Below are 26106 nucleotides of genomic sequence, written 5' to 3' on the forward strand. Positions count from 1 at the left end.
TTGTCAGCGGCCCTCTTAGATTTGGTATGCTGATGTGGAAACTGAAAGATCAGCATGTTTGTGTCTTTGCGAAATCTGTTGTTCCTCATTTTTTTTTTGTGGTAAAGTGGAATTTATTACATGTGCTGAAAAAAATGAAATGAAAAGACACTGCTGGAGTTCATGGAAGCCGGATGACACATATTCCAGATCAGCCGCATCAAACCGCTGTCCATGGTTTCCAAAGTTCATATCCTCCTGATGTCCAAAGTCAGAACTTTTACTGAAAGGTAAAATTTTTAGGATTTTTTTTTAATGAAATCTAATTGCTATAATTGACATCTCAAGACTGTAAAGGCTGATTAGAGCAATTATTATTATTATTATTATTTTTTTTTTATCATTCTGTACTTTCTGAATTTTAACCTTCTTTGACTGACTCCCAGTCAAGAGGTGTGCGTATACGGTGGTGTGTGTGTGTGTGTGGAGGGGGCGGGGGGACTTGCTCCGCCTACTGACCAAGATTCCGCACTGTCACCTACAAAAGGCAAACAAGCATTGATGTGATTTATTCAATGACATTACACAAAACGGATGTCTGTCACTCGTCCAAGCACTTGATTGCCATCGACCCCTAACCAAAGGTATGTTCTCTTTAAAAAAAATATCATCCATCCTAGGTGTAAATCTGATAATGTTGTGTTGTGAGTTGTACTTTGAAATCAAGATAATCCTACTCAGCAAAAGAGAAGTTGGGGAGCTAATTTTACATGTAGAAGTTTAAATTTCCCTTTATGACAACTCTAGAATATTCTGAAAGTAAATGACTGCATCACTGGAAAAACACTTTTTCTCTTGACATTTCACAGCTCCTCGAGAGGACCCAGTGATGGCTGTGGAGTTCAGCGGCTCTAAAGTAACAAACATGAACATCGAAGACTGCAAAATTGGCTACAATCAACTTTTATCCGATGGCAGCACGCTCCGGTATTCAAGTAATTAAATCAAACCTTCATTTCCTCTTTTGGATTTTGTTTCCAACTATGATGCAAATGACCAGTTTGTTCACCCGCGTCCCAAAGCTTTTATCCTTATCCTTCACTGGATGACTTTAGATACATGTGGAACAGACTGTGCCCTGTTATCAAACTTTGTGTTTGCTTGCTTTTTTTGAACTTCAAAATAATTTGGTCACTAAATCTAAATGCATTCATAGAAAGTTCCAAGCTACTCTACTCGAAGCTACAGCTGTCTAAAAATGGAAACAATTCCAGTGATTTAATTAAAAAAAAACTAATTGCCTGAGTTTACTGACATATTTTTAAGAGACATACATATATATTTTTTTAAAGTCTTTGCACCTTCACTTGAATCTCAAGACATGACCGTATCTTACAAAACAACAGGGCAGTGCATTGCTGCTCAGTCACACAAGTTCCTCAAAACACTTCATGAATTGTAAGTTTCGGCTTCCTCCCTTGTCCCACTTTAGTTTTTGCGTTGAGGAACAGTCCTTTCCGCTTGGCGACCGTTTGCCTCGGCGTGCTCGGTGTGGTCCTCCTGTTTGTGGTCATCGGTCAGAGTGTCCACTGTGAGTCAGTTTTTGCTTACACACATTTTCACATGTTTGAACTGGTTGTGGCCTGATGTTGAAGTGCCGTTGCTGAAACTACGCTGTGTTTCTTCTCTGACAGACCACAATGTTCAGCAGGAACGTGAGAACACAATCACAGGCATGACCAAAGAGAAAGACACTCTGCAGGAGGAGCTAAAGACGACCAAGAAGCAGAAAAAAGACCTGGACGTGAAGTACAGCGATATGCAGAAGTCAAACGATCACTTATCCACCAAGAACAACCAGATACAGACCAACAACAACATACTGCAAGAGGAAACAAACAGGCTGAAGCAAAGCCAGGGCCAGTTAGAAGCCAGCAACACCGCTTTAACCAAAGAGAAGGAGAGGCTGCAGGTCACCAACGAAGAGCTGCAGGCTTCCAATGATGCCTTGAACACTGGCAAAGGGCTGCTGCAGCAGCAGTACGACTCGGTACTCCAACGCAAAACTGAGCTGCAGACCAATTACGAGTCAGTCAGCCGAGACAGGAATAATCTACAGAACAAGTACAATAATGTGACCAGGGCAAAAGAGCAGCTACAGAGGGACTACAACACCCTGGTCAAGGATGTTGAGCACCTGCAGGACAGGTACAACTTCTCTGCTTCAGAGAAAGAAAAGCTGGACAGGAGCCACCAGAACCTGACCATATCCAAGGAGGCCCTGCAGGAGAGCTACAACGTGCTCATTCGCGCCACGGACGAGCTGCGGGCGTCGAACGCCGCTTTGATGCAAGAAAAAGACGAGCTGGAGATCAGCTGCAGGAACGTAACGCTGGAAAGGGACCAGCTCAGTATCATCAACAGCAACCTGACCAGCAGCAAGAATCAGCTGCAGGGGCTGGTGGACAAACTGTCCGTAGGTAAAGACTGTGAAAAAAACAAATCCATTGAATGCATGTTTCCTATTGCAGCGCAAAACCCCAGTCTGTAAATATACCACATTCTACAGATAAAAGATGCCTGACTGGTTGGAGGAAATTCCAGAACAGCTGCTTCTACCTCTCGTCCGGCAAGAAGAGCTGGGCGCTGAGCAGAGAGTACTGCAGAGGCAAAGGGGCTGACCTGGCCATCCTGAAGACGCAGGAGCAAATGGTTTGTTTCATCTGGGTGCAATTGAGAAAAACTATTTGGAAGCATTTTGTTTTAAAATTAACCACCTTATCACATCCATTTATGAGGTATTTGGTATCATGGTGCAAATATCTAGCTTGTAGTTTTGTCAAAATTCTCCAGCATCAGCATTTCTAATAACCTGCAGCATGTCATGACTTGCAACTTCATCAGTGGCACTGTGCATCTTTTCTTTTTTCAGACCTTCATCAACGGCATAATAGCCAATGACAAAGAGTACTGGATGGGGCTGACTGACGAAGGAGTTGAAGGCCAGTGGCGATGGGTAGACGGGAGCGCCATGGAAACAACGTGAGAAACATTCTGAACATATTCTCAATTCTCAAGGGCAACAATTCTGCACTGTCCAGCCAAACTCCAGGTGCTAAAAGTCCCACACTGTGCCACAGGTTCTGGGGAAAAGACCAGCCCAACAGCTACGATGGGAGGAACCAGGACTGTGTGGAGTTCTGGTACCATTCGACCAACAATGGCAACTGGAATGATGAGAACTGTAACGTAGATCAAAACTGGATCTGCGAGATGTAAACTGTCTGTGAGTTGTGGCTAGCTTGCTATTGTGTCCAGGTTGCAGTGAACAGCTAGCCTTTTTGGATTTCTTTTTTTTTTTTTTTTGTCAGGAAATTACAAGTAGATATCAAATATATTGCTTTTTTTACTTCCTAATCCATGACCAATATATAAAGCGGCCGCTAAAGCTTGAACGAATCTTTAATTCACAATCTAACGTAAAATGATGTCAGAGCTGAAGACCCATGTTTGGTCTCATGCTAGTACAATTATACCATTGTACTTGTGTAGTGACACTTCCCAATTTACTGCTGTATATTATTTGATTGAGCATTGTGTTATTAATTTGCGTCATGTGAGTGATGCTGGAGCCGTTCAGTTTAAGCTTGTTTTGTGCTGTGCAGTGCACTTCCATCATGCATGAAGCCTCTGAGTTTCAGCAGGGAGATATTGTGCTTCCTTTTACAAAATACGTGGCAACATTGTCTCCTTATTAAGTCTCTAATGGATCCGTTGTCTGACTGCTCGTGATTAGACATCCGTCTTTTGCTCTTTCCAAAGTTGGCTCACCGTCTGTCAGCCCCATCTGCTCATTGAGTCTATTTCTGTCCACGTCTTAGGGCTGAGAGACCCAACTGAGAGAGAAACAGGGAAACATTTCTATTTTCAACCTACTTGCCTACGTCAGTCTGACTACAGTAAATAAAGTTTCGCCAAAAAAATGCTTTTCTTTATTTTGCCATTTTATCAAGTGTACAGTCATTGAGTTTCATGGCTACATTTGATCAATGTTGAAAGCTCCCCGAATCAAAAGAAATCCCCACTTTCTAAAGGTTGAGCAAATACATAATCCTTACTTTCCTCTTGAAGAGAATTTCTCTCCAAACGACAGTTGAGGCCAAATGTTAGTTATGTCAGTTTATCGTGGCTCTTGTCATTCTGATATCTGCCGAAACAAGGGCACAGAGTCAGCAATTGCAAACTAGAATGGGGAAAAAAAGAATTCACAGGTGAGATATTTAAGCCATTTTATTAGCTTATAGAGCAGAATCCTTCAAAGTGAAGGGGAAGGAAAAACGCTGAAAAAAAGAGGCATGATTAATTTCTGCAAGCAGTGGACGCCTAATTACGCAGAAAATAGTTTGTAGCTTCGGGAGAGTTCATGGACAGACAAAGCAGAAAAGCACTAACACGCTGAACTGAAGCAACTGTCTGTGTTATCAACTGTTTTTGTGCTACTCTTTGCCCGTGGTCCTCTACCAACCTTGAACCTGTGGCAGCGGTGATTAGTGAGGAGAAGCACCAAAAAGCAGCTGCAGCCTCACTCGCCTTTTGAATCATCTGCGTCACTTTGCGTTGGCAGCTTATCCTGAAGGCTCCACGTGCCGTCTCTTATCGTGCGTGGTGAGACTATTTGTCCTCCTGACGGGAGGTGATAGAGAGCCAGATTAAAAAAAAGTAAAAATGATAATCCAATAACAGCCAGACCTGATTTGTCAGAAACTCAGCTCACTCAGAGAAGAATGATTTGATACCATGTGTTGATAGTGAGTCTAGGAGGAACCCGGATGGTGCAGAATATACCAGCTACGCTGTTGTGACCCTCACTGAGACTGTAAACTCAGGGCCATTGTCAACCCAGAGGCTTTGGGAGAAGCTTACAATTGCAATGTTGACAATTAGTGAAAGAAAAGAGAGCGGTGCTAAGGTGAGGTTTGGAGGTGAAAGACGAATAAAGGGCTTCTGCTGAAGACTTAAGTTATGCAGCTTCATTGAGCCAGGGACAACAAAGGAGACTAAATACTAGATAAGAAAAATATTCAGCATGGCATTTAGCAATGGCTATTATTGACTCAAGTCCACATGAAGTAAAACACTTAAGAAATCGTCAAAGAACATTTTTAACTTTCAGCACCAAAACCTGAGCCATAATGAAGGTTGTCAAATTTCTCCTAATTAAATTAATTTATCTTTTGTGTAAATTGCATGAATGGCAATGTTCAAAGGCATGCGCAGCCAAGTGTAGTTAGTGGTAGCAAAATGTTGCTTTGGCAACAAGTAAATCAGTCTGGATAGTTTTGGGCAAGTGACAAAATTGGAAAAAAAATGTAAAAGTGATGTGATTTAGATATATAAAAAAAAGGAATTACCATAAATGAGTTTAGTTTGCATGTGACTGCAACGTAGAGGTTCATCAGAAGAGCATTAGAGGATGTGGTTTGGTTTTAGTGGATGGGCTGGGGATCGGGGGTGACAGTTAGGCACAGCTGGGTGTGGAAGTTTATGTGGAATCTAATCTTACTTTGTTTCTCTGTCATTGCACGCACACACAGACACACACACACACACACACACACACACTTGAAAAACTTCCCATTGTGATGATGTGTCAGCTCGTGATTTACCATTGCATCTTACATCAACTATGAAAACTTTAACAGACATCTAAATAAATAAATAATCACTTTAATCTCTCATATTCAATCACTTATTTTCCTCTTTTTATAGAAGTAAACAAAGACAAATACTGAGCATGGTTTGAAAAAAAATCCTTGCTGTCTGTTTTCAATCTTAAAATCGTTTCCAGACCCTTAACACTGTGTCTTTTTGCTCGAGACCTGGCCATGAGTTGCATGTCCTGACTTAGCATCTTAATTTAAAGCATCTGTGTGCAGAGGGCAGAGAAGGCAAATTACACCTACAAATAAGGCTGAGGGCCAGCAACTTCCAATCCGTTTTGATTGTTTTGCTTTTGAGCCATGACAGAAGAGAAATAATCGCGTTTGCGTTCCACTGTCTATATAAACTCAGTGGCCATGTTACTTGACCCAGTTTGACCTTCAGGACTGTAGTAATTCCTTGTGGCACCGATTCAACAAAGTGATGGAAACATTTCTCAGAGATTTATGATTCTCTCTCTCATACACACACACACACACACATATATATATACATATATATACATATATATATACATATATACATATATACATATATACATATATATACATATACATATATATATACATACATATATACATATATACACATATATATATATACATATATATATACATACATATATACATATATACATATATATATACATACATATATACATATATACATATATATATACATACATATATACATATATACATATATATATACATACATATATACATATACATACATATATACATATATATACATATATATATATATATATATATATATATATATATATATATATACATATATACACATATATATATATATATATATATATACATATATATACATATATATACACATACATATATATATATAAACACCCCGACAAATGCTACTCTGATTGAAGCCACAGGTGTCTGCTATCTCCTGGTGTAAAGTGGTAACTACTTTTAGTACCATATTTGCGGCTATGGCCTGTTTAATTCAGCAATGAAGCTTGTCGCAATTTTGCGACCATGGCGCCGAAAGGGTTAAGTATGTTGGCTTCTTTTATTTACGCTGCACCAAAAAAATAATCGGAGAAACACTGTACCGATTAAACTTTGAACTCCATGATTGCATAAAATAGATTTTTAATTTGTTAGTCTTGTCTGAGGAGTGAGACAGAGGTTTGAACATAAACACAAGTGCAGATTTGACCGATAGTATCACAGGAGTAAATCTTCAATGTCTAAAAATATATTTAACAGTTCGAGATCTAATTTCACCTGGTTGCCTTAGTCTATTTCTAAAAAAAAAAAAAAAAAAAAATGCCGTGCTGAACATAGCAGGCAAAGTAACTAGTGCGTTCAGGAATTCACTCTGCTGTTTTGTACAAAATGTTGCGTAATCTCATTTTTTTTACATTTCGACAAAAACAGTCTAAACAGTTTTTAAAGCTGCATTTGTTTTTGAAGTTGTTTCTGTAATAAAGCATTTCATTTTAGTGTCAGTCAGTGTAAATCTATGTAAACTGCATATTTAAAGGGATAGTTAATCCCAGTTGTTAAAATAATCCCCTAACACTGCCCTAAAATCTCAGAGAGGTGGACCTGAAAAAGGAACTGGTTGCCTCTCCATTAAGAATGACATTTAAATTATTAAATAAATACAAAAACAAACGACAAGAATCGACCACAACTTTGGTTAAATTCCCACCCCTCCCCCGAGACTCTACAAGTTAAATACATCTTACATTCGTGAAACAGTTACACATTGAAGGGTTTCCTTGCACTCGAGAGATTCTGGAGGTACCTGAAAAGAAAATACAGACATCAGGAGGTCTTAGAGGAACAATAACAGTGTGCAGTCTGGTCCTTTTGATGTGTGGACTTCACTGGAGTCTGCTTGCAGGTCAGCGGGACATCATTCGCACAAACTCTGGAGGAGAAAAGAGAATCGTTGTAGGGAGGTCTCACCTCGCCGTGTGTTTCCTCTGACTTCAACTCGATGCTACATACATCCTCAAAAAGAAAAACTCAAAGAAGGGTCTGCGTGACCCACCATAAGACCATGAAAACCGAAGCGCTCACCCTCGAAGTCCACCTGTCCGTCCCCGTTCAGGTCGACGTCTCGCAGGATCTCGTCGATCTCGCGGTGGTTGAGCTGCTCGCCCATCAGCTTCTTCATGGCCTCCCTCAGCTCTCCGAGGCTGATCTGCCCGTCGCCGTCATAGTCGAACTGAGCAGGAAACACAGGCGGCGCAGATATATTCCAAAAAAAAGAAAAAAGAACATTTAATTAAATTACTTTGTGTAAGTGTTTAGGCTGTGGACATACCCTCGAATCCAGTAAGGAGAACAACATGTGAAGACTAACATGAAGAATTTTACCTCCTTTATCCCGTTTAATTCTACGCATTGCCACATTTACAGTTTGGTTAAAAAAAGTACAGTCAAATCAGAATGTCATCAGCGTATTTAGGTAGATGTGGCAATGGATTTAACTCAGCTTAATGCTCATAGCAAGGAAAAAATTATAATTGCACCCGTCATCAAGTGCTGAAGACGTTACTGTCCTGAGTACCTGGTTCATGTCACCGGTGACAACAGTATGAGATGTGAACCATTTATTAAAAGCTTATAATTTTTTTGCATATCAGACAGCCTTGGAGTTTTGTTTTTTTGGTTCTGAGTTAGTGAACACTGAGCTTAATACCAGTCCTACTTATTAGTCCCATTTTATAAGATCAATGGCTAATCCGCTGTCATTGGCACTCTTTCTGAGTTTAATTCAGTGTCTTGAGGGTCTTCAATTCCTGAAATACAGCAGCACAGATTACAAAAAAATAAACCAAACCAACATACAAAGATTATAATTCAGACCTCTTTGAAGGCATCTCTAAGCTCCTTGACACCTATCATGTCTGCGGTTTCAGCAAGCATCTTGGGGCCCATCAGTTCCACAAAGTCCTCAAAGTCAACTCTACCGCCACCTAGAGGTGAATAAAAAACAAAAAAGCAGGAAATGACACAATTTCCTTGATGTGTTCCTTGAAGGAAGGAAATGGTCCACAACTGCAGGAAAGATTATGAAAGCACCCAAATGAGGTGTGCAGTACCGCGAAATATGATAGATGTGCGATACAAGATGTCTAGCCTGTGATAAAACAGGTCTCAGCACGCAACTACTCAACCTCTGTGTCTGAGGGTCAGCATTTTTACAATTACAGCGATTGTGCACTTACAGATCTGTTGGCTGAGTTCTATCAGTTCCATCTCTGTTGGCATGTATCCCATCGTCCTCATGCACTCGCCCAGGTCCTTACAGCTGATAAAACCGTCTTTGTCTTTGTCGAACTCCCGGAATGCCTCACGCAGCTCTGCAGGAGGGAATGTTTGGGCAAAAGAGTGCATCGGTGTAAGTGAAAATTGGAAATTGCACGCATTGGACCTTACTTTTAAAAGATTTTACACCTGGCTCCAAGCTACTCCCTTTATTTTTTTTGCCTTTTAATTGTGCTTAGTTTTTTTTAATTTTATTTTGTATAAATATTTGTTTTTCTACTTGATTCTTCAAATGGTGGTCCCTGTCTGGAGTATTGCAAACAAATATTGAGAAAGAGTGACTCGTGAGAGAAATACAGACACAGCACTGTTAATTTCAAATGGCCAAGGTGTAAAATTTAAATGTATAGTAAAATATGCATAATTTATTAAGTAAACGGTGTGATGATGTGTGTGTCGTTTTTGTTGGCATAAATATCACCACTGCTTGTTTGCACAGGTGGAGTTGAACCACAGCAGTCATTGAAATGTCCATGTACTTTATAATATTCATAGATAAGAAACTGAAGCGATAAAAAAAAAAGAAAAAAATTGAAAAGCTAAGTGAAAGAACCCCTAGTTTAGCCAGAAGGGGGCAGTATGAGCTCTGATTTAAAACAGAGCAGGCAAAGCTGAGCCAGAAAAACAAGCAGCTGATTGCTCAACTACACCACCAAAAACAGAAAAAAAAAACAACAAAACTAAAACCAAAAACTAAACAGGGAGAACACATAAATCAGTTCCATTGCTGTTTCTGAGGAATTCACAGATATAATCTGGACAAGTAAAGATAGAATTGAATGCATTATGTGGCAAAGGTTAAATGATATCAAAAAAAGAATACACAGAAAATAGGGAAGAGAAACTCCTACTCCTACTCATAGATTATATAATTATCTCATTTGGATGCAAAATTGGAAAGAGGATTTATAAATGGGGTCCCTAAAAAACCCAAAAGACTGTCTGGGTTTGTATCATGAACAATCATAGATCACAGAGAGGGGTTTTTATTTGGTAGTGAAGTTTTCCTGATACAATATTCACAGACCATATATTCCACAGCAGAAACTGCGGCTGTGAATTTGAAGTGTGAACATGGGAGTCAGACCTAGGAATATCTGGTCAAACTGCACTAAAACTGTCCAGAATAATCTCCCTTTTAAATGATAATCCCTACGTTTGATCTTTTGCTGCTCTGTTGAAAGGGGGGAAAAGCCTCCTGTGGCTGATATTTTCAATAGGCAAAGTCGGAAAAGCCTTTTTTAAAAATTTCTGCTCTTTGCAGTATCTTTTTTTCACCAGCTAGGTAGCTCTTTGAAGGGAAGACGGGGTGGGGAAATAAATGGCTGTGAGCGGGAGGAAGGATTTGGATTAAGATGTGTCTGTACCTTCCATTTCCTCTGGTCGGAGGTCTCGGTCCTGGAGCAAAATGAAGACAAACACAAGAGCGGAAAACCAGTCAGGTCACGCACTTCATTTTTCCATCATTCTGCAAGTACTGTCACGTTATTGCAACGCATGCAGGGTCTTTTCCATCATCTTGTCGCAGTACTCGCCCTTTAGCGAAGATTGTGACACCAAACTATTACATTTTTAAACAACAATGGTTGCTTGGTCTAAATACAGCCCCATCTCACCGTTTGTCGGAGAAGTTTGGAGTCTGCTGAAGACATTCTAGAAGCACAAAACTTTGTCTGTCAACTAAGAGAAACACCCCAAATGCACAATTAAAAAAAATAAGAAATCAGGAATTCTCATTTAGGCTTCACTCGCACTTGCACACAAAGGTGAAATGGAAATAACGACCCAAAACCTGAAGAACATTTAAAAAAAAAGAGAAAAAAAAGGATAAAATGACACAAGTGGGCCTTGTGATCTTGGGTGTGTGTTGGCAAGGAGATAAGGGTGACACCAGGGTAGGTTTGTTCACGACATGTTCTGCGAGGCGGTGACATCAGCAGCAGGAATAATACAGGCCTGGATTAGAGGCCGCGGGAGAGGACAGTGGCCTGGAGATTACAGCTGTAAATTGTATTACAAATCACGAAGGCTTATCGGTTTTTCAAGCCGCTATCTGCTACTGATTTCATCTTTGTGTGCGCTCGGGCCGGGCACCCACTGCGACGCCACTGATGTTGGTCCGTTTTCATTGCGCCTAAAATTTGAACATCAAATCACCCCCCCTAAAGCGAGGACTTTGAACCCTCCAATGAGTTTGGCTATGAGCTAACGTGGCTCCAGCTGCAGGTCATCATGTGAATGACTGTTGTCAGGCCGTTAGAGTTTTTTTTTATTTTTTTTTTTTTTCTAATAATGACTTAATATTGACTGTTCATGAAGACGGACCCAATAATGAGAGTTACCAGCACACCATTTCCCATTAGTGTTTGTCGGAAGGAAATAAAACTCTCAGTACACTTTGTGACCTCACAAAGGGGCGGTTTCAACAACTTCGAAAGCACAACACTTTACTGACAGGCAAGAGACATACAGTCAGCAAATAGGTCATGTCAGTTTTACATCATATGAACCTTGACAGAGCAAATCAAAGTCAGTTATTGATTATTATGTCTCCAACTTTCCAGATCTGATAAGCAATTTTGCCAAAATGATGTCAGCAGTGCCAGATAGCAGGTCAGACGATTTGCTTTAATTTATGATCGGAACAGAAGAAAATATCGTTGCATCTTGTTGGCAAAATAATTTCTCTTTTCAGGGTTAAAAATGTCAACTTGTCATTTAACAAAGTTAATTAATTTACTTTTTCACTTTATAATTTATTTATTTGATAGCATTTTATTGCTTTAAACCTCAGTTTGGAAACAGCTTCTGCACCTGCAAGTGCAATGGTTTGAGGGCAGCACAGACCAGTGAAGTGTAGAACAGTGTAGAATCCATAAGTTGATCACGATCGTCATCTTTGTCCTCTGCACAAAGCTCAAGGTCTTCTGAGGTTTTAGCTGAGGAGAATCTCTGAACAGTGAGTGCAATGCCATCCTAATCACTTCTGTTGATTACCAAGTCAGGAATTTACTGTTTTTGATCTCTGCCACGTCCACTGTGACTATGTTTGAGCAGTCTTTAATTATGAATTAACTAAATAACACTAATTATTAGGTCACTGTAACAGGTTGTTTCTTATGTTTCATATTTTCATTTTCAGTCTTTCTTCCAATGAGGATATGAATATGCCATGAATATCCTCTTGCACATTTGCATACATTCTAAATGAGTTGGGGGTGGGGTGGGGGGGTGGGTGGGCACAGTCACGGAATGAAGAATTATCATTGGTGCAATGGGCGATGATGTCACAGTGAATGATTGGTGGCCTCAACTTGACCTCTCCTTGGATGATGTTCAGAAATGGATGGATGAAGAGATTTATGGGTTATGTTGGCCCCTGTACGTACGCGCATGGGTGTGTGTGTGTGCGTGTGTGCGTGTTTGGGTCTGTGTGTGTGTCTGGTACATACAAGCTGGCTCTGCGCGAAGCCCTGTCTGAGGAAGACACAAGCTGGGCCCACTAAGTTGTGCAGCATGTTGCAGTTCTTAACCAGAGCGCACAGCGGCTCGTCGAACTCCCGCTCCTCGTCATCGGTGTCCACCTCACCTGCGCCGACAAGTCCCCCCAGCATGGCAGCGGCAGATGGGGGGGCGCCGCCTTGCTCTACCGCTGGCTCCTCCTTAAGAGGAGGGGAATCAACCACATTAGCTGAGGGCTGCAACATGAGTGCTGCTTTTTTCAGTTGTAAAAGTAACTGTTTGTTGTTGGTCAGATTTCTTTTTTTTCTTTCTCTCTTTTTTTTTTTTTTAAAAAGACTCCTTTTAAGGCCACAGACATCCACAAAGCACCATTTTACTGATTTGCAACAAACCTCTCCAATCTGAGAGCAATCAAACGCATCCTTACCTTCTTCCGTTTGCTGTTCTTTTTAGAAGTTTTGTTGACGTTTCCCATCACTCTCCTCTTTCCCCCAGCTTGTCCCCACACTTTCAACCCTGCTCCCTCCTCGCCTCCTTCCTTGTCCTTAAACGTCACACACAAGCACAAAGTCCATATTGAATCCAGTGGTGTGGACGGGTCAACATGTCTTGCACCCAGCAGGGGCACCACCACCAAAACGACTACCACTAGTACTACTGATGCAGAACTGGGATTCCTCCTGGTGCACGTAATCCTATTGGTTCTGAGGCAGACGAATCATATGTGCAGAGTGGCATTAAAGCTCCTGGAGCCCTAGAGGTTTTCATGAGCGGCGCTCATGATGAGCTTTACTGCATGGTCTTATGGCTCTGTAGCGGCAGCAGTGGTGGCAGCAGCAGCAGCATCCTGAAGGCTGACGGGGTTGGGTGGGAGAGCCGGGTCATATCTGGGCTCAAACAACCTGCTGCTGCCAAGCCCTGGCACTGATTGCATGACTCGACCATTTTCTCTCTCCCTTTCTATCCCCACGCGCCTCTCTCTTGCACAATCAGTCTTTTTCATCCTCCCCTCCCCTCTGTCTCCCCCCTCTTGCACACGAGTTATCCCTCGAATTTGGACCGACTTAATCTAATCCACCACACCCACCTTACTCTCCCTCTCCCTCTCCAAACCTCATGCTTACGCTCTGAAAATGACTAGTCTGGCAGGACTCCGTGTTTGTCTGCGTGTGTGTGTGTGTGTGTGTGTAAGAGACAGAAAGTCAGAAAGGGGGAGGGTGGAGGAGAGAATTATGGATGAAGAATTGGCTTCCTGTTTAATCCCTGGCATTTCAGATTAGAGAGGGAAAGTGATGTTGACGAGCCATACAAGTGCACGCTCGTAGCAAAAGACACTGGGAAATGTGTTGCATGTGCGTATGTGTGTTTTAGGTCTGTCAAAAATAAACAGAGATTGGAAGAATAAAATTAAAGGTTAAAGTCCCACTGATTGTCACATCCCGAAGGATGCAAGATTTGTCCTCCGCAGTTGACCCATCATCCCCAGTCCAGTCTCAGGGTGAACACTCCACCACTAGACCACTGAGATGATCAATGAGGAGGATGAGGAGTGTTTTGTAATCCCGAGGGTAATTATTAGGAAGGGTGTTTCAAGGAAGGAAGCAGAAATGCGTATGAAAAAGACTGGGGTGAATTTTTTTTCAATTGACAATCATAACACTGATCTGTGATTTTATAAAGCAGTACTTTTAACAGGAGAATCTCAATCATCATTCCAATATTTCAGAGGGAGGTAATTGATTGGGTGTATTTAAGGATGACACCCAATATATTGCTAACATGTTTTCTTATTTGTCTTTATTCATTTAAATTAAAGTTTGAACGATTACATTTAAATAAATAAATAAATCAAAAATAAATCAAAAATAGATACTATTATAAATATTATACTATACTATATACTATAATAAATTAACCTAAATCTTCTCCGTAAACATAGGGGATCTTATATTTGAGTTGGATAATCATATTTCTGAAAAAATCTTATTGAACAGCAAACACCACCACCACCACTAATTATTATTATTATGCATGACGAAAATATTCTGTGGAACTTTGGGGCATTTTTTCCCCTGTCAAACCCTTTGGTTAAATCAGAGACAACCACGATCAGTTTATTTCATAAACTCTCTTGAATGGCTTTGCATTATTATACCAAATTATCATCGGAGAGATAGAATGACGCAGCGAGGGTCACAAAGAGTGCTAGTTTATACAACGCCACCAGATGGCGCCACTGACTGTAGTCAAGGCACACGCACTTCATCTTCTGACTTTTAATCTTCGGTTTCAAGGTTGAAGCTCTTTGCAAAAGGCCTTGAACGGTCATCAAAGCATCAATTTGTAACACTGTGTGCGGTGAAAAGTGTGTCACCATTGTTGCTTTTCCTGCTCCTCCGAGACAGTTTGATACATGCGATAGAACAAAACTGTATCTCAAAGATTCACCCTCACCCGTATCTGTATTTCACCACTAGAGCGCAGCAAAAGCCTGCATGATGTTATCGGCCAGCTGAATATAAACAGAGAGCCGCCTGCGCTACACACCACACATGCTGTTATGAGTATTTTAGATCTTTTGGGAAATCCCTCTAACAGTAAATATTAGTTCAACTGTGGAGAAGATTACAAAACAAATGTTTTGAGATAAGATTCAGCATTTGACCCTTTAGTACGACCCCCTTTACCATCGACTTTTGGGTATTCAAAATAAAATCGCAGGGAAATCTATTAAGTAGAGACTGTAGATCCTGATGAGATGACTTGCAACAAAGGATTTAAAGTCGCAGTGTCTCAGTTATATAATGGAATGTGCCTTCGCCCACTGAACCAGCTGGACTCCCATCAGATTAACAAATAGAAACCTTGGTCCTGTAATGGGCTCAGCCCCTTCCTCTCCCTTCCCCCATTTGTTTCCTCCATTGTGTATCTCACATGTCTAGGATGCTTGAGCTACACATCACCACCCTTCATTTAGTCACACTGATGGCTTAAAGATGCATTTAGATGACATGTCTTCTACAAATAAAAATGTAAAAAGCAGATTCATGTACAAAGCCACCTGTGCACACACAAATGGCTCCTGTTGTGCACAATTCCCAGCCTTAATCAGCAGCTCGGGGGCAAACACGATGCTTCGCAGCCACAGAACAGAGCAGTTGGGTGAGAAATCATGCTCTGTCCCTCGACAACAGCGGGCACACCAGATGCCTGAAAGATGAGGATGGACAGTGGGCCAAGAGAAAATCCGCTGCCAGGGCAGCAAACAACATGATGGATGCGGTCCAAAAATTGAGATTTTCTTTGCATGATGCTACGCTGAGAGATTCAGAGGAAACCAGGTCAAACATTTTGGATGAGACGAGGCGCGGCGCGGCCATGTGCCTTTGGATGTTCACAAATGCTTGTGAATTGACATATAAACACAGAATACATTTTATTCAGACCACAGACGCAGCAAATTGAAGTACCAAGGCACTAATAAGTATCTCTTGTCAAATCTGTGACAAAAGAGAACTGACAAGAGACTACACTGGGGGCATTTTTGTTGTTGTTTTGGTTGTGTTGGTCTTCACAATATATATGAAGCAGAGGGTAAAAAAAACTCAGACACCAGCTTAGGTTGGCCTTCACAAACAGGAGAAAATGTCATTTCTTGGGGTGCGTGAAAAAATCCCACAATGGTGGAATTGTGGCGGAGCACGACTATTTTTCTGATGACAGCGTAGTAGAGAAAGGCTTGATAGACTGGTGCTGTCCTTTGTATTTGAAAGCTTACTGTGCTCCAAGGTTGGTAGTCATTGCAAAATCTTACTCCAACTAAATTAAAAGCTCAGTGACTCGCTGACCATCTGTCTTTAGACATGAGAGATAGTCAGACATTCTCCAAGTCTTCAAAACATCTTTTTTAAACTTAACTGAAGTCTTCATGGTGTATGGTCGGCATAAGCAACAGTAGAACATGACAGAAACTTGGTGACAGTAAACGACTACTGAAGGAGCAAAGAATAGTATCATTACAAAAAGATTCCATGTAAAATACCTTGTTTTCTCAACAGCAGGCAGTATCGCATAACAACACTGTTTACAAACAGCTTGCACAGAAGGTATCAGTGTCAGTAATGACTTGCATCACTCATAAGGTTGGCAACATAATCCCAGTGCATTAAAGACGGGTAATGGCGCTCTTTTAGGTATAATACTAAGCTCCTTTGACGTCAGAGATGCAGACAGAAATACCCGTTCATTCATGTTTGTATCTGTCATAAGCGTCACAACACAACATGACTCGACTCTTGTGCAGATCTGTCTGAGAAATTCTGTATTAATAAGACGAGTTGAAGCGGTCTTGACCAACACTGGCAAGTCACTAACTGTTGAGTAAAGATAACATCAGCAGCTCCCCAAAGGTAGGCCAAGATGACTCCTCTGCCACCCAGTGGAGAGGTGAAGTATTCGGAGCCATGTGGCATATTCAGCTTATTAGACTTATGAGGACAAGCACATTTTGTCAACGGGATCATGTCATTAAAGAACAAATAGCAGTGAGTTGACAGCCCTTGATGCTCACAATAACACTGTCTGCTAAAACTGTAGCTTAAATTCTATAAAAAAACAAAAAACAAAAAAAAAGCCAAGCACAATCAAACAAACAATACAAACGAAATACCACAACGTTCATTAAGGACAATGCAAAGTCAAGTGAGAAGGTTCAGCCCTCGCTACACCAGACTTGCAAGGAGCTGCTTTGTTTTGGTGTCCAATATCTATTGGTAAAACAAGGATGCATATTGCCCTTTTAACGACAAAAACACCTTGAATGTCTTTTTTTATGTTGGGGTACATGAGTCTAACTTTCAGTTCCAGTTCCCTACACACAGGGAAAATAAACCCAGACAAGTTGTTATGAAGGGGTACCATACTTTAGAATGACACACGGGTTCTTATGGATCTGGAACCATTTTAATATTGAACAAAAAAATACACAAAAATGGGATAAAGCATGTAAGCACAGGTTATCAATTTCAATGGCACCCTCAACAAGGAAGCTTGGACTGCTAAACTGTACAGACAGCACAGATCCTATCAGAAAGTGATGGCAGGTTCTAGTTTTATCTGACATAATTTTACGGACTGTACCCACATACAGCCTTGTGGATTGTCCCACATTTCACATTCTTGTTTGCGTCCACCTGCTCAGTCCCAAAAGGAGGATAATGCCTATCTGAACCTGCCCTCCTCCCTCCTTTCCATGTAGCCTGTGACTGGAGTCTTCCGAGGTCCTGGGAGCCCTGTGGATTAGAGACTAGGGTCTGTGTAAAAAAGAGGGAAGTGGCTGAACTACATGTCCTGCCTTTTATCCATATAGGACAGAACTGCTGAGAGTCCCTAATGGTCCATCAGTTAACCCGCTTTGAAATCTGTCCGCACAAGCTGCTCTTGTTTATTATTGAAGTGTAAATGTAACATGACAATTTTGTTGAAGCCCACAATAACGGACCAACCAATTCCTCTAGATTGAAATCACCAGTACCATTTGCAACTTGCACAATGTTTCATGATCATGATGATGATCATGAGTCCATCCACACATCCATTTTTTTTTTAATTGCCACTTATCAGCAGTCAGATCAGATGGATTATTCAACCAAATACCTTCATAGATCTACCTTCTCCTCCCCTGTTTTATTGCCCTTTATGGGCACTTAAGAAGATAAAACACAGCCAATTGAGTCAATTTGAACTTGTAGCCTCCTCTTCCTGCTAATTTATGCTAACAGAAAAAGAAAAGGACTCATCAGAAACAACTAAGGGGTGTAGTATGTACTGCTGGAAAATTCCCATAACATATTGCAAATATATATAAAAACCCACAGAGATGTGTAAAACAAGAAACAGTGCAGTAAGGAACAGTCCTTGTTCACCCACGACTGCTCTGCCTCTACCCCTTTCAACCTCATCGTTGAGTATGCCGACGACACCACAGTTCTCGGGCTCATCGCCAACAACAGTGATACGGCCTGCAGAAATGAGGTTCAACATCTGGTGTCATGGTGTGACGACAATTACCTGTTCCTAAACACCACAAAGACCAAGGAGTACCATTATCTGTCATTACTCTCCATGTATCTGACAGTATGTTCCTGCCATGCACTTCATTGATTGTTTTTGAGGCTTGACGGGTTTTTGCACCTGTGGCACTTTACGTTTAATTAACTATGCAGTGATGATGGTCTCAACGTAATTTCATTGTTTTTCTGACAATGACAATAAATCTAAATCTGAATTTGAGTCTGAATCCCATGGCGTAGAGGAAGCAAAGCCTGGGAGAAAAAACGAGAACGCGCTCTTTCACCCTTAGGTGGGACACGCGGATAAACACATCGGTGTCACGGGTGGATTTACATGAAGACCCCTGCTCAGCTTTATATCTGAACTCGAGCGCATTCTGAGTGAACTCTTGATTCATGCCGTGATTGTCACAACCCGATGGAACAACGTCTTCCTCCGGTGCATAAAGTGCTCTCCCAGTACCAGTGACATGTCCAGTCGCCTCGTCCTCTCATTTGTCCGGCCACTAATCTGCTTCCGTGCTGCAATCAATCTTCCCTTCAGTCTTTATGACATCCAGCCATCAATCACTCATCGGGCTCATCCCTCCCCTCCGTCCTTCCCTCTATCCAGTTTCTCATCAGTCAACCCATCTGTTGCTCTGTGTACATGTGACTCCTATGAACAATGAGGACTAGTTTGTGGCACAACATGCAAGTAATCTCCATATTGACAACCCTAACCACTCAGTCTACAGTATCTTTTATTGTTTTTATTTAATCATTATTATTATTTTTTTAATTCATAATTCCAGCTTATTTTAGGTAAAGTTGTCTCCCCTCATAGTATGGGGACAATGGTCACTGGAGCTAACTCATGGGAAATCCATAGAGGCAGTTGAGAATTTCTTTTACAAAATGAAACTTGAACTTCATCTCTGGTAAAGAGCTGTGTTGAGGAAACAAATGAAGCACCACACACAACGCACACACACACACACACACACACGCGCACACACACGCGCACACACGCGCGCACACACACGCACTGCCATGATACAACAAAACAATACAAAATTGTTATGTGAACAAACTAATGGACGGTGATCAAAAAATTAAAATGCAACAACATGAACCAGAGGTCTGTTATAATGCATGCACAGCTAGAATGATGAATTAGCATTTGTCGGTGTTAAGGAGATTGTTGTCATGGCACACCACGAGTAAGGTGTTTTGGTGCATGTATTCTCTCCAAAATGTCAAAATACTGAACATAGCACCTTCACAACTCAGAAAAAAAAAAAAAAAATAGTCTGAAGCATGACCACCGCTTCCAGGTTGTTCCAGGTCATCACTAATTGTCGGCCAGCTCAATACTTTGATTTTGAAAAGGAACATTGATGTCTGTCTTCTAAGGCTGTCCCATCTGTTCAACATCAGATTGGGCTGCACTAAACCGTTCCTAAAGAGAACATTTACTTACATATCCTATGTTGGGTCAGAGGCCAGGGTGTGAAGCAGATTAACTATTTGATCCTGGATGCTGGCTCGAAAACACTCGCTTTCCAACATTCTCTTTCAATTACTCTGTGATATATCTTTGTCTTAGTTCTATTTTCTTGAATTAATTCTTCCAATTTCATTTCTTATGAAATATTTAAATAACAAATATTGCTTGTTCTTGGCACCATTGTATGACATTTCCAACGCCCACTGATTGAATTGAGATGGCTGCATCATGCCAACAGATTAAAAATGTCATTTGAGGCCTTGTTTTGATTGACTGGTTCAACTATCCAACAGCTACAGCAATGTAGCTGTGATTTCTCAATATTGTTGCAATACACATCCCTTCCAGTCTAATATCCACAGGTTCCACATTGTCTGCACCCTTCAACTTAACTTTACTCATCACCATGACCAATACACCAGTGTCTTACATCTAATGATTTCATTTTCACTACGGTTAAGCTGTAAAGCACATTCCAAATGATTTGGCTATTTTTAGTTTTACTTGTCCATAATCTCCAAATGACACCACGGCGTGCATGTTGAACTAATGACGATTATTTTGCCCCCCTTTCTTGTGACACATTTGTCAGCCCAGGACAGTTTGCAAAGCTTTATCACTTGCTCACTGCTAGCAGCTAACAATGGTACATTTGTCTCCTTGGTATACTGTTAACATCGGTGGACTGATTGACTTATGTATTCACGTTGCAAGGAGTTTGTGAAAAATAGAAGGTTGGGCATACCTGCCCGAAGACTGAGTCCACAATGGGTCGCAGCTTCCTTCGGTCTCCTTCCTGCAGCCACAGGTCTTCTGGGTCTCCGACGGGGGAGGACAAGCTCAAGGTCTTGGTCTTGGGCTTTGGAGGCCTCTTCATACTGGCTGAGCTCCAGCGTCTGAAAGAGTCAATCTTCTTTTTGATGGATCCCTGGAGGGAAGACAGGAGAAATGTTCCAGTAATTAGCTGTATGTGGAAGTGAGAAAACCTATATGGACAGTCCACATTTTGATGATTTTCAATACAGCTATTCGAAAGCATACTGATCAACAGTCTCTCAGACAAAAAGTGTGATTTGTGGATCCAGTTTAATATCCTAATGTGCACATTAGATGATGCAAATACAGAAAAGATTGATACGATACAATACAACACAATACAATACGATAACATATCACATAACACGTGTGTGTGTGTATATATATATATATATATATATATATATATACACACACACACATACATACATACATACATACATACATATATGTATATATATATATATATATATATATATATATATATATATATATATATATATATATATATATATATCACATACCCACACAAACAAAAGTAAAACAAAGAGCAACTTCACATTATTAATGCCTCAAGCTGCCAACCTAACCCAATTTAAAAGCTGAAAGTTGTTAAAAGTTCTATCCACTTGGGCTGCGTGTTTGTGTGTGTGTTTGTGTGTGAGAGAGTGTGTCAGCCAGGCCTCTGGGTTAGGACAGTATAAATGTTGGGCTTGTCAGAAGGCCAGCTGCAGGATTTGGAATAGACAGGCAATATCCACTGACCTTCTTCAATAATTTCCCCTCCGGCACTTCCACCGACGCTATGCTTTTGGTGTCGGTCATCTTTGCAGCCTGGCTCGCATACACAGAGATGTCGCGCTGTCGCTGTGCACTCCTCCACTTGATCCGTCTCTAGAGCATCTGACGCTGGTTGATAATCTGGAGCACATCTCGCCACTGTTGTTGCTCCTCCTCGTCCCTCTCTCTCACTCTCTCTTTTTATCCCTCTGCCCGTGATCAACATCGCTCTCGTTTTTTTTTCCTCTGTCTGTCCTCCACCTGGCCTCCCGCACTAAAAACAAACACTCGATCAGCTCGTCGCACAAATTTGATGCAGTAAAATAAATAAATACACACATATATGTATATATATATATATATATATATATATATATATATATATATATATATATATATATATATATATATATATACACACACATACACATATATATATATACATACACATATATATACATATACATACATATATATACATACATATATATACATATATATACATATATACATATACATACATATATACATATACATATACATACATATATACATATACATACATATATACATATATATACATATATATACATACATATACATACATATATATACATATATATACATACATATACATACATATATATACATATATATACATACATATATACATATATATACATATATATACATACATATATATACATACATATATACATATACATACATATATACATATATATACATATATATATATATACATATACATACATATATACATACATACATATACACATATATATATACACATATATATACACACATATATATACACATATATATATACATATATATATACACACATACATACACACATATATATATATATATATATATATATATATATATATATATATATATATATATATATATATATATATATATATATATATATATATATATATATATATATATATATGAAATGTCCCGTGTTGTCTATTGTCTTGTTGTGGTAATACAAAGATAGTTGTTTTTCCTTCCACATGTGAATACTATTCTTCCAGTAAAATTGATAAAAATTACAAAAATATGCCATTTTAATTTTGATTAGAGACAAAATTTGTGTGTTTATATATTGTGATTAAAAAAAAAGAATAAAAAAGAAATGTGCCCATGTATGTATGTATGCATGTATGTACATATAAATCCCTCTTATCGCCTCTGCAGGGCGGATGTCCATCCATTTAGACTTTACAGTACCTTACATTGTAGACCATTTGGTCCTATGTACTGTGTGTATTACTCACTCAGGGTACAAATTGTGCATGAGCACCATAATGGCTGTTATGACATTCTAGGAGAACTTTTGCACATTTTGACATAAAACTGAACTAATGTTCTTTAAAATGGACGAGGAATATGCAGGTTCAATTTTTTTATAAATGAAAATTCACTGGCGGGGTGGGGGAGGGAAATTGGCCTGAACTCCCGCCATGGAAGTCTCTTTGCGACTCTCTCTCCCTCTCTCTCTATGCGATAGTCCCAAACTACCATCGCGATGACCGGTAGATCGCAATCGACATATCGGGCACCCCTGATATATAGCATAAATAGTTTATTACACATTACATTAGTTACATTATTATTAAACTTTGTGATGATTTTCCTACACATCTGACTATAAGAGTAGGGACAGACTGTGGTCTACTTACTATGATGTAACATTCCTAGAATTTATTTTTCATATTGTGTCAAGGCGCAGAGGGCCCGGGCAGGCCTCGAACCCGATACTCCCGGGTAATAGCCATGCGCGCTGAAACATTTGGCCAAAGGGATTTGGCTGAATGTTTCAGCCAGTAGCCAGGGCGATCAATTGAAGGCATCGTGACAGGACCGCCACTGTCACAATATATTAGATTAAGTCTGCTGATCTTAGCAGTGTTTATTTTAGCAACACATGGTGGTGACACTGAATATTACTTTGAATGGTGGCCTTTCTGAAGTAACCTGCGTCTATATAGATATGAATGACTCATTTTGATGTCAGGATGATATATCATTTCCAATTTTAACATAATCATACAAGATTTTTTTTGTTTCTTTCAATTTCTGCCAAAACCATTAACCCTTTATTTTTCCCGAGTAGATGTTGCCAAAAAGTACACACTGCACCTTTATGATTTTAAATAAGTAAATACATAATGTGCATCAGGTTAAGTACATGGAAATGTGATTCCATAGTCTTGTTCATATAAGCTTACTTTTTAATCACATCTCACTACTTTGTAGGAAAACATAGTTAAACAGAAATTGTCAGTTGAGGAACGAAGGAGAAGAAATAGAGTGTATCAGAAAAAGAGAAGAAAGAAATTAAACAGTGATCCAGAGAGAAAAAAAGATAAAAAAGAATGAAAGACAAAGGTGAAAGAGGCTAGTTTAAGACAAAAAAGTAATACAGATAGGAAACATGGGAGAAAGGGCAAAAAGGCAAAAGAGAAGAATACTGGATGAGCTGCAAGGAAGAGGTCCAGACAGCAAATGTCCAGTGAAGGTGCAGTGCTGCAAGCACACACTCCCCCAGACAGTCTATTGGATCAGAGTGTTGAAGACAACAAACAGTCTTGCAAAATTTGAAAGGGAGAGAAGAAAAACTAGAAAAATGCATTCAAGAGAAACACACACTTTGAAAGAGAGGCTTAGACAGGTAACAAAACAATGAAACAAATTGAGAAAGCAAAAAAGGCTGCTATGATAACAATACTGGACTCTCCTGGGACAGAAACGAAGAAAATGCTATCAGAGGCAAACTTGGAAATCCAGAAATCAAGAACGCCCCTCTCTTCCACAATGTTCTCAGAAGAGAGCTGAAGAAAAAGAAGCAAACTGTCAAAGCATCAGCCACCATCGCTGAGTTTGTCAGGCAGGATATTGTCTCCTTAAGAAAATCCAAGATTAATATTATAATATAATAATTGGATTAATTTACAAACTAATGAGGAGAAGGAAACAGACAGCACATACTGTTCAAGATTTCCTAATCAACTCTGCACGTACAGATAACAGATAAGATGGACACTAGAGAATGATCCTTACAGACTCCAGAGGCCATTCTATGTTACAGCACCAACATTTGATCGGAAGACACGTCTGTGTAAAATGCATGAAAATGCATGCTTAATGCTTGAGGTCTTGAGATCGACTGGTGCTGTGAAATCGAACAAACTGGATGGCAGTTTTCTAATAGTTTGTTGCTCTCCAGCAAGTGAGGGCTGCCTTCCTTGCAGATGTCCACGATGTCTAAGTAAAGGCACAGTTGCAACCCACAAGCAAAACAAAATCTTTGTTCAGTGGAAGCAGTGTGAGAGAGTTGAGGAAGACACAGCCAATGGAACCCACATCAACAATGGACTTGTTCAACACAGTGGCAGTCATTCAGAGCTCATCAAGCTCTATGAGCAAAAACCCAGAAGTGAAACCACAGCCCATGTGTGTCTGATGTGAAACCAGTCAAAGGAATACAGAAACACAATTGAAAACTGTAATGAAAGTACAAGTCCACCTTTGACCCGGTCCGAGGAAGGGTTTTGGGGTTCCGAACAGGTAACTGTTTGCCTGTTCCAGGGAGTTCACTCTTCTTCTTCCTTAAAGACGCTGGTTGTCTGGTCCACCTCCAGTTCACTCCTGTTGCTCCATTTTCTCTTAATCCACATCCAGGTTTGTTATCCTTCTTCTCCTGATCTCACTTCTCACTTTCCTTTGGTTCTGCTTCGGCTCTTTTGTTCTTCTTTGTTTGAAGTTCCCTCTTCTTTTGTCAGCACAGGTGTCTCTGATTTGTAACTTCCTTCCTCGTCCTCTTTGTGTGATGTCACTTCCCATTTACACCACTTCCTGTTTCCTACCTTGTTACGCCCCTCCCCCCTTCGCAAAGACCACAAATGGTGGTCGTTCAGATCCTTTTTTTTCTTTTTTTCCTTTTTTTAAAATCCTCTGAAATCCTCATCTTCCGAACTTTCCTGAAATATATCTAGGATCCTTTTCTTTTCCAGCTGCTCCAAATCTTCTGCAGTGGGGTAGAACGGTCTGAGATTGTAGACATGTACAGTCCGTACATCTTCACCAGTATCCTCCAACACTACACAGTAGTTCAGAGGGCCCAACTGTTGAACAATTCTGTAAGGACCTTTCCATTTTGGTGCCAGCTTGGCTTTGAACTTTTTAGCCGCATGTGACTGAGGAAAGTTCCTTATTCACACTCGTTGCTTTGGTTTGAAAAACACATTAAGGCGGTTATTATTATAGCAACGCAGCTGCCTTTGTTTTGATTTCTTGATGTTTTCCTCCACGTCTGCTTTGAGTTGATTCAACTGATGGACAACATCATAGGCAGGAGCATCAGGGCGGCAAACCTTTTCTTTCAGCACCTTGTCCATGGGACTGTTGAGTTTTCGACCAATTTGTAGTTCAGCAG

General features: G+C 40.2%; 2 protein-coding genes across 3 annotated transcripts; one reads left to right on the plus strand and one right to left on the minus strand.

Moving 5' to 3' along the window:
• Positions 1-134: 134 nt before the first annotated feature.
• Positions 135-3962, plus strand: LOC142895625 (uncharacterized). Its single transcript, XM_076036837.1, has 8 exons — positions 135-269; positions 527-623; positions 849-974; positions 1472-1570; positions 1674-2459; positions 2549-2691; positions 2912-3021; positions 3120-3962. The coding sequence occupies exons 3-8, from the start codon at positions 869-871 to the stop codon at positions 3256-3258; spliced, it is 1383 nt and encodes a 460-aa protein (XP_075892952.1). The 5' UTR covers positions 135-269; positions 527-623; positions 849-868; the 3' UTR covers positions 3259-3962.
• Positions 3963-6810: 2848 nt separating this feature from the next.
• Positions 6811-21976, minus strand: cabp2a (calcium binding protein 2a). Of its 2 annotated transcripts, XM_076036885.1 has the most exons (9): positions 21624-21976; positions 20788-20970; positions 12910-13026; positions 12473-12682; positions 10388-10418; positions 8921-9055; positions 8559-8668; positions 7767-7914; positions 6811-7614 (listed from the first exon to the last, which is right to left on the minus strand). In XM_076036885.1, exons 1-9 carry the CDS (start codon positions 21681-21683, stop codon positions 7589-7591), a joined length of 1020 nt encoding a protein of 339 aa, XP_075893000.1. In that variant the 5' UTR covers positions 21684-21976; the 3' UTR covers positions 6811-7588. The 2 variants fall into 2 exon arrangements, with proteins under 2 accessions (XP_075893000.1, XP_075893003.1); XM_076036888.1 differs by lacking the exons at positions 12473-12682; positions 12910-13026 and having other exon boundaries at positions 21624-21971.
• Positions 21977-26106: the final 4130 nt, after the last annotated feature.

Source organism: Nelusetta ayraudi, unplaced genomic scaffold (assembly GCF_046127955.1).
Source record: "Nelusetta ayraudi isolate G7.1 ecotype Tasmania unplaced genomic scaffold, CSIRO-AGI_Nayr_v1 ptg000004l, whole genome shotgun sequence".
In the NCBI taxonomy this organism is placed as follows: domain Eukaryota; kingdom Metazoa; phylum Chordata; class Actinopteri; order Tetraodontiformes; family Monacanthidae; genus Nelusetta; species Nelusetta ayraudi.